At 40.0% G+C, this 13,030-nt stretch overlaps 1 protein-coding gene across 2 annotated transcripts; it reads right to left on the bottom strand.

Moving 5' to 3' along the window:
- Positions 1-1,953: 1,953 nt before the first annotated feature.
- Positions 1,954-13,022, bottom strand: LOC113137827 (coiled-coil domain-containing protein 81). Of its 2 annotated transcripts, none has more exons than XM_026319689.2 (16): positions 12,551-13,022; positions 12,371-12,432; positions 12,131-12,284; positions 10,384-10,568; positions 10,205-10,279; positions 9,914-10,085; positions 9,070-9,181; positions 8,553-8,646; positions 6,826-6,972; positions 5,670-5,768; positions 4,775-4,944; positions 4,605-4,683; positions 4,037-4,147; positions 3,384-3,493; positions 2,843-2,968; positions 1,954-2,355 (listed from the first exon to the last, which is right to left on the bottom strand). In XM_026319689.2, the coding sequence occupies exons 1-16, from the start codon at positions 12,627-12,629 to the stop codon at positions 2,217-2,219; spliced, it is 1,914 nt and encodes a 637-aa protein (XP_026175474.1). In that variant the 5' UTR covers positions 12,630-13,022; the 3' UTR covers positions 1,954-2,216. The 2 variants fall into 2 exon arrangements, with proteins under 2 accessions (XP_026175474.1, XP_026175472.1); XM_026319687.2 differs by having other exon boundaries at positions 9,070-9,184; positions 12,551-13,020.
- Between the last annotated feature and the right edge of the window lie 8 nt (positions 13,023-13,030).

A 13,030-nucleotide genomic window follows, 5' to 3' on the forward strand; every position in this document is an offset into this window, starting at 1 on the left:
TCATATTCAGCACTAATGTTGCAATAATGTCACCTCAGTAAGTTTTAATTCAGTCTAGCTGAATGACATATCAGGATATATCATAACATGAAAATGTCTTTAGCTGATGTTGAAAAATCTGCAGCATGAAGGTTTAGAAACACTGGACTTTAGGCTGGCTGACACTGGTGGTACTCAGTGAAGTCTGAAGGGAGTTAAAGTAAAAGTCAGTGGATCACCAGAGTTTGGGGGGAAACAGATGTCTGTACATAATGTGGTGTCAAGTCTGTCTAGTGGTTACCTGTTGATGTTTTTCAGTGAATAAGAGAAATCTTTGCTGGCGGCACAAAAGAAAAAGTTATGTGATCACCATAGTCATTGGGATTTATCATCTGGGGACAGTGTATAGCTATGCCTCTTTTCATGGCAATCCTTCTAATAGTTCTGCCTCAATCATTCATTCATAAATAATTCTATAACAATGCATTTGCATTTTGTTCTGACTTGCATTGTGGAGATGAACTGATCAGCTAATAATACATGAACTACTTGTTCACTTACTCCCCCAGTTCTTCAAAGGTCAATGTCACACAGGTTCCACTGGAGTTTTCAGAGTATTGGAACATCACCTAAGGGGAGGTCTAACAAGGACTTGCTAAGTCACTAATACAACCCACCACAAGACTTTGCAGGAGATGGGTGGTTCATACACAGACTCACACAATCACTTGAGGCAGAGGAGAGTCTAATGAGTACCGTTTGTGTTTGACAGTGGTATCTATTCTTGAGGAATTTTTCACAGAATTTGAATCAGATCTGCAGTCTGGCACAGATACAGTATTTATACAGTGCATGTGGAGAGTAGTGTATTCGAAGTTCTCCAGTGACCTGGAGTAGATCTTCAGCAATAATCTATAAATTTATAGGACAGCACTCAATGATATATCTGCTTATAAAATTGCTTAAGAAATCAGTGTTTGTAGCTACATTTCAGGGTGGATCCTCTTCTGGATCACATTAATATTTTCTGACTAATGTCAGAGTTATGTTTCAGTACCACCACAGAGTATATGCATGACAACAACCATGCATCCACAGATTTTCACATATGTTTATGCATAGACACAATCTGTCAGTAAAGTAATCAATCTGTGGGGGCAGTTTATTATGCATCTGTTCCAGTGCAAAGACCTTCACATGCCTCCATGAGTTCATTAAGGGAGTTCTGCTTTCATAGAACTGGGCCTACTGCCAGAAGAATGTTGTTGTGACCCTGCAACACACCATTTATCATCTAAAGTAATGCTCCATTGCACAAACACATCTTTCCATATCAGAGAGACATACCTTTTTCATGCTTGTTGTATTTTTCACACTTTTCTAATTGGTCCACTAAGTTTAGTTTTCAACTAACAATGACTTACAGTAATTTGTGTTGTGTTCTTCTCTGTCCAGTCTTGGCATTAAAAGAAAACTTATATCAACAAAAACCGAGAAGATTTGAATTATTTTCAATGTCAATATTTTTCTTTTCAGCACAAATGTTTCAATGCAAATGTTTTATTTTTCTGTTCTCATTATATTTTCAGTGCCAAGTGTTTGTTTTTCAGTACCATAGTTCAACTGTCACTGTTCTAGATCCATAAAAAAGAGGCAAAATTTTAATTTTCAAAGTATAATCTTTTGAAAATCTAAAGATGTCTTTATGTTAATAGCCAATCAAAACATAACCCTAAGCAAACCTGCACATAAGATGATAACATGGCCTAACCTAGTATATGTAGACTGCACTCAAGTGTTTGTCATATGTGTTCTGAATTGTCAGTAAGCCACGTTAACAAAGTAATTAAATGCATTAACTTCTCCCCGAATGCTACCCACTGTAGGTATTTAGTGGTTAGTTTCTGCCAACTTGTCTCCAAAAATACACAGATTCACATTAACACTCCAGGCTCCTGAACCAAACCAAATGAGTAGAGATTTATTTGTTTATTCCAAAAACATACCAACTAACAACCATATTAAGTACTACAAGCATGAACTCAAATACTACTTCAGGAGAGGAACAAGAACAAGAAAGGAACAATCTCACATTAAAACAGAAACAGTGCATACTGTGTACTGTAACACCCAATAATTAACTTAGAGTTTGAATCTTTAATGAGTCACATGATGGGTTAAAAGGACTGAGGTATTTTTTTTTAGGCTGTTAGCGCTTCTGTAATCTACAGTGTTCATTAGATCATGAACTGTGAGCCAGAAAGATAATAAGAGTCTTTCCAGATGTTGGTCTCTCCACAGTTGGTGGTCCTCTTCTTACACTGGTGGCAGCGCTTGTACTGGGTAAGCTTATCTACCAAAAGCTGACCAGCAGACCTGACCACCAGGAGAGAGGATAGAAGAAGGAAGGAATGAATCATCAGAAAAATATGCCATCTCTCTGTGATTGCTGTGGGCATCTTTTAGCCAAGGGAGTAACAAGGTGCATCATTTTACTTTTATCATAATTAGAGGAATTCTGAGAGACATAACAGAAGTGTTATTATTCTTTGCATAGCAGAAATCAGGACAGAATAAAATGTGCAAAGTGTGCAGAGTTTGAAATTTCAATCAGATCTTCCCCCCAAAACAGTGGAACATCACAAAGAGGTCAGTTCCCCTTGGATGCAGAAAGTGCTTGTAATTAGTGTTTTCTTTATAGCATTTCCCTCAGAACTAGGTAGAGACCGAAAACTCACCAGGAGGATGGAACCATGACAGAACATATAGGCAACCTATTATCAACTTGAGTTTAAGAATAAATGTAAGTGCATAGATCAGTGGATGGCTAATAGCGACTCAAAAAGATTGTCCTTCCACACACCTCAAGAATCGTCTCTCCTCTTCCTCTCGTTGGTGTTTCTGCTTCACGCTACGTCTCCATTCGTCCTCTAATGACCTACTGATGTCCCGCTTTTTCTCAAAGCGATTAATGCGGTCCAATATTACCCTGGAGCCAAATCATACTTCAGAGGGACAAACTAGCACATGTTCCACAGAAAAACAATGAACTTCATGAACACATCAGTTGTACAACAGCACTTTTGCGAGATGAAGAAAAGATCCTGGTCCAGGTCAAACTCACTTGACATTCATCACTTGTCTTGAACTTCCAATTTCACTTTTGTATGAATGAAATTCATGAGTGGTCAAGCCCTGTCAGATTCCATAGTCTTCTATTAATAACACCTGACAGTATAACATCAGCTAAGGTAGGCTGTAATATTCTCTCTCAGTGATTGTTGTTCCCCTCTCTGCATCTTAGTCGTGGACCTTTTTGCTTTAGTTTTTAGCATAATTTTATTTTTTCTAAATCCATTCCCTCTTCCCTCTATTTCTGTCACTTCCCTTTACTCTTTACTTACTCCATTTTAATGTGTTTGAGCATTTCCCTTTCTTGCTCCAGCTGTGTCTGGAGGCTGTGCAGTTCTTCCTTCTTCCTCTGAGTGGCAGCACTAAAATTAACCTGGAAGAGCTGCCAGGATATACAAAAATAAATATCACTCCAACAACTATTGGACTATGTAAAACAGGACATGCTGTAACAGATCTGTGAATATTTGTTGTAGGCCTGTCAGCCAAAAAAATGCTCAAGTGAAACATTACTAAGCTCACATGTCTTTATCACTACAACAGTTTTCTTGTATTTTACTTGAGTATTTACATTTTATGATACTAAAAATAAACATTTAAATAAGTATAGTGAATATAGTTTTTATTCCTTTAGATGTATTTTCATAGGATCAGCAAATTCTACCTGACTTAATACTTTTACTTTAGATACTTTTACTACTTTTTGCTTTTTGTTCTTTTACTTATATCAAATTATGAATGCAAGCCTTTTACCTATTTTAGAGTACTTTGACACTGAGTATTGCTTCTTTAAATGACTATCTCTGAACAATATAGAGACTGTCTAGTTAAGATATAGTTGATAAAGTATAAGGTATGACTGATATCTGCATGAGAACCAAACCAAAAGGCCTGGTTTATGGCAGCAATAGGAAACAGAGGTAACCTTCTGTGCCCTCTCGCGGCTCTTTACGTTGCTGTTTGCTGTCTCACAGTGGTTGAGCCCAGAGTTGTCAGGCAGGCTCTCCGGGGGGTGGGAGTACTTTTTATCTCTCACCTAAAGCACAGAACAGACTCGTTTGACTGGAAAGATTGTCATAACACAGACCATGGCACCATGTTTTTTTAATTCCTTGCATTCTTCTTCCTTAAGAAAAACTGTCATCTGTGTTACCCACAATGCAACTGTCAACAGTTCCCTCAAACAGATGTTAGTGGGAGCTAATGTAGCCTAAAGCTTTAATGTTAAACATAGAACTTTTTTTTTTCCTGTGACAGCACACAAAAGACAATCAGTATCTTGATGTGTGTTCAGCCCTCAGCACTGTGGAAGATCTGTTATTAAATGATTTATGTTAAGCAGCACATTTGGACAGTCACAATCTCATGATGATACTGAGATTTTGCAGAAATCAGCACAGTCAGAGAGGAACACAGAGTGCCTAAATTATTTCAACAGCATCATTAGTCAAGTCTGAAACTGATCCTTGTGAATCTGTGAAGTATATTCTTGCCTGAATATCCAGAGCGCTCTTGTAATGCTTAGTTCTCTCATGTTTCTGCTGGAGCTGCTGAGCCTTCTGCAAAGCTATCCTAAGGCACAAACAATATACCATTTGACACACTAATTACCACAACCTACGATTATTTGAGATGACTGAGCAGGGCTGTGTTACAGACTCACTCCTGCAGCAGCTGGACCTGGCCCAGACACTCCATGAGAAGGTGATTCTGTTGGTCCTGAGTCTTGTGTTGCCGCTGGCTCTCTATCTGGCTCTGAAGATCATTCATGTAGCGATGCTGCTGAATCTTCCTGGCAGGAGTGAGCGGCCGGGAAGGGAAGATGAACGAAGTCTAAGCAGCCCAGAGAAAACACTGAATTTTAAATCATTGTTACACTAAAAAGTGCAACTTAATGTGTTAAAAGTAATATTTCTTCAGATTTTTATGAACTCAAACCTTTTTTTTATACTTGGCTCAGCATTTTTTCCTGAAATTATCATTTAAACCTTTAACTATATTTATTATATTACTGTTTACTATTGACCCTCCCACATCAGTATTAAAGCTGTGCTAAGTTAATACTCCTACTGTTGCACAGGGAAACCTTTATTGTGAAAGAGTCACAAGAAATGCAGTTTATTTGCCACAGAGGTTAAAACTAACAACGACTGGTCAACAAAACAACATTTCCCTTCATTTTTTGATTGCTGGATCATCTAAATTTTGTAGGGACTATTACAACAGGAAAGACAAACCAGACTGAGATGCTCACAGGTTGCATGACTTCTGCTCTTTGGGAAGGTAACTCCTTTTACTTTTCACTGCGGTTGTGCAGAAAAATACTTACAACGTGTGCAGCATGAAATCAGATTTTGATCATTGACATCTCTACTAAAAGTGTGTGTTTGTTTGGATGTGCTGTAAACAGACACAAGCATTAAATGTTCTGTTGTATTAGGGCAGAGACGTTAAATGTTAAATGTGTCTTTCAGTCCTGGGTAAGTATGGGTAACATCTGTTTTCGATTATATTTGCATGTAAACTTCACCTGCTGCAAGAGAACCAGGGTTACTCACAGGGTATAGAGGAGTGTAAGTCTTCTCTTTCTGCTCTGACATTTGCTGGTTGAATGTAGCAACTTGCTTTGCATGCTGACGTTGCTCCCTCAGTTTCGCCTGTGAAATAAACACACAGAGCATGACATGTTCATCATACTCACCAAGGTAAAATGTAAACTCAGAAGAGAATAAGGGACATTCTGATCTGTTATAGACTGATCTGTTACTGAACTAATAATTTTGGTAATAACAATGTGTAAGGCATTTAAAAGTAGTTTCATTTTGAATTATAATTTCCCGAATGCCCCACACTTCTTTCCCAGTGCTGGAAACAGGATGTTGGCTTTTCAGGCTCCACAACTCGCTGGCCCCAGCCAGTCTGGAACCGCCCTTAACTCCTCAACTGCTGAGCTCTTTTTTTCTTCCTCTTTTTTCCTTTCATACTATAGGTTTTTGCTGCTTTGACATTATTTTGACCTTTAGTTTGAGTTTTACCTTAGTCATCTGACTGTGGATAACTTAACAGTTTCTTATTCTTTAATCTGCGTATTTTTATGTTTATTTTTGTGTGTTTTTGTGTTTTTTTTCTTTGACAGCAAACAACAAAAACATCCCCAAAGCACTTACAAATCCACAAACTCACAGGTAACCTGCAGCAAACAGTACTGAATATTGAATGTTGATAAGTATTACACGGGCAGCACGGGGGTAAGTGGTTAGCACTGTTGCCTCACAGCAAGAAGGTCCTGGGTTCGCCACCTGGCCTTTCTGTGTGGAGTTTGCATGTTCTCCCTGTGCTTGTGTGGGTTTACTCCAGGTACTCTGGTTTCCTCCCACAGTCCAAAAACATGTATGTCAGGTGGACAAATCAAGGAGTGAGTGTGTGAGGTTGTTTGTGTCTCTATGTGGCCCTGTGATGGACTGGTGTCCTGTCCAGGGTGTACCCCTGCCTACCACCTGAAGGAGATCAGGGATAGGCTCCAGCAGATCCCCGTGACCCTGGTTAAAAATCAATACAAATCCAGGTATGTTGATGATGGTTATCATGGTAGCCTTTGTACCTGCTATGGGTCAGCATGTTTGCATTGGCAGTTTGAAGTTGTTTGCATTGCTGACAGTAGATTTGCTCATGCAAGGTATATTTATTGTTTATTGTTGTTAATCTCATGCTCACCTGCTCTTCCACCATGTACTGCTTGTCTCTCTGTTGTTCTTTAAGCAGTAACAGCTTCTCTTGAACTTTTTCCTCTGCCTGCTGCTGCTCCCTCAGGTACACTGGGACATTTCTTTGGGCTCGCTGCATACACAAGTAGCATAGCTCCTACAAAGGCAAGGCAAAATTAAGAATTTTACTACATTGAATTAGTAATGCTAATTATGTATATTTTACCTCACTTTCAAATACAAAGAACTTAAACATGCAATAATACATGTGGCAAACAGGCTCACAGATCGTTGGTTATTTACACATCCAACAATCACAAAGCAACATTATCATTCATTTGAAGTTTCTGTCTTCCTGACAAAGCCTTCCTTCTAGATCTGTTTTATTTTCAACCACTTCCTGGGAAATATCTGGCTCTTAAGCTGTTAAATGTTCCACTCTTCACTCATTCACCAGCTAGTTTCCAACTTAGGCTGTCTGCTGTTTACTACGTCACATTGGATTTTTGAGCTTTTTTTCTGAAATTGCTGCAGCTCAACACTGCAGCATCTGGTGAAAAATATCTGTGGCTTTTCACTTTACACGTGGTCAGTAGATCCATTGTTATTAAAGTATTGTGCTTATATTTTATTTTCAGATGTGAAAGTTACACCCAAAACCCCCTTGAAATCAATCCAAATAACTAACTATCCATTCATTCATCCATTCATCATCTATACCCACTGTTGAAAAGTCAGACCTTGTGACCTTCACCCGAGTTCATTAATGGAGGGATAAAAGAGGACGGAGTGGAAGTTAGGAATCGGCACACCGGTTTATTATAAAAGTACAGAGACGGAGATCAGCTCACACCCTGACAGCAGGGTGTAACCTATAGGTGTAACCTATAGCCTGTATAAAGCTGGTGACCACCATACCAGTACTTTTCCACCAAAAGGAATTTAGTCTATTACCATATATGGAGTTGTTATTCCCTTTTGTCTTTTATGTGTTCTGGGCGGTGGTCACTGAGCAAGCTAAGGCCAGTTACTTCCTTTATCTTATATGAAGTCCACATGGGTGCTTCTGCATTCCACACCACTAATTCCAATTTAGGGTCACAGGGATCAGCTGGAGCCTATTCCAGCTCTCTTTGGGTGAAAGGCAGGGGTACACCCTGGACAGGTCACCAGTCCATCAGAGTATCCATCCATCCATTTTCTATACCCGCTTTTCCTGGCTCAGGGTCACTGGGATCTGCTGGAGCCTATCCCAGCTCTCTCTCGGGTGGAAGGCAGGGGTACACCCTGGACAGGTCACCAGTCCATCACAGGGCCACATAGAGACAAACAACCTCACACACTCACACTCACTCCTATGGGCAATTTAGAGTCACCAATCAACCTGACATACATGTTTTTAGACTGTGGGAGGAAACCGGAGTACCCGGAGTAAACCCACACAAGCACAGGGAGAACATGCAAACTCCACACAGAAAGGCTGGGGTGCGGGGGAAAGGGATGCGAACCCACGACCTTCTTGCTGTGAGGCAACAGTGCTAACCACTCAGCCACCATGCTGCCCCTCCATCAGAGTATAACTAATTAAATAAAAAAAAACAGATTACATCTACACAGGCTCCAGCAGATCCTCATGACCCCAATTAGGACTAAGCAGGTATAGATAATGGGTGGATGGATGGATTACATCTACACTTAGAACCTACAGTACACAGACACATGAAAGTACACACTCACCTGTCCAGCACGGGCATGGTCAGAGCAGCTAATATTCACAGGAGATTCCTCCAGTTTGGGGCCGACCTCTGGTGGTGAGCTCAAGGTGTTGGGCCTGGCAGTGGAAAAGGATTGTTTACTGCTGTACTGTAGACTGTACATGAAAGAGAACAACTCCCCTACTTGCACTGTCGTTGTACTCTGTCATAATGCAATTAAAATGATCTTGAGGGCAGTCTTTCCTCTGCTTGTTACACCATTTTCAGTTGTGAAGAGTTTTTCAATGTGACCCTTCCCGGCTGTGGGGTGTTCAAGAGGGTGGAAGCTGACGGTGACAGTAGAGGAATCTGTCCCCCAGATAGTTGTGCATCATTAATGGAGCTGGAAACTGCCTCTGGGTAGTAACAATGTAAGGCCACCACTGAGCTGTCAGCTCTCTGACTCATCTACCTGAAAACAACAGCTCTACTGCAAACTGAAACTCTCCATAGAGTGTGCGTGCTGTGTGTCTGTATTTTTGTGTCTTTGTGTGTAGTACTTGTCGTTGGCCTCCACAGGAGGGTTTGGGTTCAATTCATCAGGCAGGTTGACAGCTTTCATCTTGGCAGACTGCAGTGTCTGGTGGGATTTAGATTCTCTCTGTTGGGGAGCTTCTGTAGAGACACACAATGCTCAGCATAGGTTTACTGTTTCTAAACATAACTGCCTTGTCCACCGAAGCTTTCACTATTAGCAAAGACCTATCCATTCTAAAAACATTTCCTATGGTTCTCCAAACCAATTTCATATAATGTGAATGAGTACTACATCTCACACTACAGGAGTAACCAGTACACCTTCAAAAGCAATCACAACACGTAAAGGAGTAATTTAACATTTTTGGGAAATCACATGAATGTGCATGCAACTGCATATTGCAACATCTATGCCTAGTTTTTTGGATAAATTAAACAAACATGACATAATGTGTTAATTAGTACATTTAGAGATGCCACTAGGTGATTTTTGTTAACCAGGGATGGAGTCCAGCTGACTGTTTCCCACTCCTTTCAGACTATACCAAACTAATTTGCAATTTCATTTTTGGTTCAACAAGAAATAAAATAAGCAAAGAAAAGCCAAAATTACTAATGTTCCATATAGAAATTAGTACACATTTCCTATGTGATAAATGAGAATTAAACTTTTTTGTGCCATACCATATTTATTTCAACTTCTACAGCTAATGCAGCTCAAGCGCTGCCTCACTGTTGGTCTTAATGGCTTCTATCTTTCCAGAACATTGATAAGAGATTTGAAAATGTGTAGATTTTAGTCATTATTTCACTTCCATTTATTAAAGTGCTAATAAGTCTTAAACCTAATTGTCAAGCCTTTTTCACCTTCTACATTCCTCTGGTCTAGCTCTAGTGACAAGCACCATCCGTCTTTGTCAGTGGCTTTGCTGTCTGGCTGAGGAGAGTAGACTGCTGGCAGAGTGATGACATTGGCAGTCTGGGGCCTCTGAAGCCTGGACAGTCCACCAGACAGTAAAGAGACACTGCTGCCAGGTCTCTAGGGAGGCAAGAATAAACCGTATCAATGCCTATACTGTAAATGTACTGTAGATTTATTGTAACATGCAAACACACATACACTTCACACACAGTACTTCTACACTTCTTTATACTCACATTATTAAACGCTAACAGCAGCCTGCCAGTTCCATCCATGGCATTAATAAAGTCTCTATTGAACTTCATTCGCACCTTTTGAAGTATGTAAAATGAGATTAGATTTAATGGGAAACCAGCTGAAATAGCCCACAATGTGAATCACAGTGTGAGAACTGCAGCACAAGCTGCTGAACCACCTTGTTGTGCTTAAAGGACAGAACTCCAATTCCCTGGAACGTGATGAATATGTTTTGCTCTGAGGCCAAAGCTCTAAAGAGAAGCAGAAGAGTTTCTCTAATGCAGCCCTCCACTATGTCTCGACTGAAAGGAGTCTCCTGCGACACAGCTGCAAAGTTTAGCTGCACCACTGGTAGGTGTGTTGCTGCAAGGGACACATACAAAAACATATTGTTCTTTGGTTCATGTGTCCATCACAATTTTAGAACAAAATTCTTAATGAATAAATGTAAGTGCATAGATCAGTGGGTTATTCCAGCTTTTCTACCCTGTGTCCATAAGTAAGTCTCCCCTGCCTCCTATCGAGATTCAGATGTGGCATTCTCCCTCCTTGATGTGTAAGTATCCAAAGCTTGTTTTTGTTTTGCTAAAACTGACAACCTAACATTTGTATTGAATTAATATGATTTTAATTTTGGGAAAGATTTGAACTTTGTGTAATGTTAACAGTACAAGAATGTTTTACTAGATTGCCAAATTAACTCTGGACATTGTTCAATTAATTATTTACAAATATGTATATATAAAAGTCTACCTGCACAGGTTGTTGCAACCAGGCATCCATAGTTAACGCTGTAGTTAGGAAACAGGACATGATGGGGCGGACAAAGAGCGGAAAGGAGCAGCTTATGGTGTCACTTTGTTTTGAATCTCACTAGACCTGAGAAGTAGAGTAGGCCTACCTTTAAACTTCCTGATTTATGTTTTATCCATGTGGCAGCACTCTGCTGAAATCAATTAGTTTGTTGTGTAATATATGCTCAGAAGGTGGTAAAGTTATTAGGTTTATTCTAACCAAACTGAAAATGCACATGATAACAAGCTCTGTTCTTATCACCTCAGCTCAACTCCAGAGACTGATTAAAGGAGCTTGACATGGTAGAGTTATTTTCATTCTTGTCAAAATGTGTGAAGACTGATACTGCACGTTACTTACTGACTTAGCTTTAACTCCCTTAAGTCTCTGATGAACTGGTCCTGATCAAATCACATTTCATTTTTAAACAAAACAATATGACATGTTAGTTAAATTGCTCCGGGTGTGTGTTCACTGCTGTGTGTGCACATTGGGTGGTAATGGAATTTCCCCATTGTGGGACTAATAAGGGTAATAACTTAACTTAATTAATAAAATTTTGAGATGCCAGTGTGTCGATTTTGTAAACTTTAGACAGCTAGACCAGCTGTTTTAGTTTTCTGTCATTTACGTTTTACGAAAAATGTTTAAACAATTATAGAACATGTGGTTTTGCAGGAGGTTATTTGCAGTGACATCTTAGTGTTTCTCTTAGGTGCCTGGCAACTTCATGGTGACAACAAGATTCCAGTTATCGGACTCCACCATGAAATACTCTTTCAGATAAGCTCTTTGCTGTGACATAGGCTACTGCTGATTGTAGCTTCATAGTTACCATACAGGTGTGAGAGTGGTATCAGCTTTCTAACAAGAAAGCTAAAGTGTAATTCTAAGAACATTAAACTGCTGATAAAAACCCCACCGAGAGCTGTTGACCACAGTGCAATCAACAGAAGTTAAAGATGTTAAACAGTGAAGTATAATTTCCCAGAACACATAACGATATCACTTAATGAACTATTCATGTGTGATACAGTGTATATATAACCTACATACTGAAGCACAGTGTATATTCATATTGTGTACATTATTATTTTATTTTTAAAAATGTCTTAAAATTTGCTGCTCACCTGCAGCCAGTGGCCTGGCCTGCTTTAAACCCAGAGACTGGGCCAGTTTTCCAGCCAGGAGGAAGATGGGTCTTTGAATTATTGTGAACTTGTTTCCTAGCTCCAGCTTCTGCTGAGAGAAGGTAAAAGTCCCTAGTCCTGCCAGGTGAACCCCCTATTACACAGGATCAGTCAGTCAATTAATCGATAGATAGATAGATAGATAGATAGATAGATAGATAGATAGATAGATAGGCTGACCTTCTGCAGGGTCATCTGTCGTTCAATGTAGGCAGATACATCAGCCCAAATAGATTCAATATCTGAAAAATATTACACATTGAGGGGTCATGACTAGCACACATGCTCACTCAGCAGTGGATAAATGGCTGAAATGAAAAGTTTATGACAATACAGCTGAAGAAAAAGTTTATTTCCGACCGTTTTCAGAGAGCTGGGAGAGCGTAGGGAAAGTCCGTCTGTCCGCCGCTCTTGACACCAGCCGGAGTATGTCAGTCATCTCTGTTAAACCCGTGGAAAAGCGCTCACAGGGTGAAGCTTACAGCTCGCCCGATTTCCTTCCACTCTCCGTCTGGTTGAAAATACCACAGATAAGGGTGAGTCGCAGTTGCCTATAGCGATGCACCCCCGCAGAGGACGCACCGAGCTGGGTTTCCAGAGCGCAGTGGTGAGTCGCATGCCGGTGTCATTGCGGGATGACGCGAAACCACAACACAGGAGAGTTGATGAGTTCAAATTTCATCCTGTAGCTGTCATTAAAACACTCGAAAGTTATATGGAAAACTGAACGGTTCATTTCATTTCTAGGGTATAACGTTAAGTAGTTATTGGAAATAGTTCGCTGAGTTTTCTTCCTCTTTCTCCTATTCCTGGTTGAAGTCCCACTGGTGGGAGGGGAAT

This window comes from Mastacembelus armatus, chromosome 3, assembly GCF_900324485.2.
Source record: "Mastacembelus armatus chromosome 3, fMasArm1.2, whole genome shotgun sequence".
In the NCBI taxonomy this organism is placed as follows: domain Eukaryota; kingdom Metazoa; phylum Chordata; class Actinopteri; order Synbranchiformes; family Mastacembelidae; genus Mastacembelus; species Mastacembelus armatus.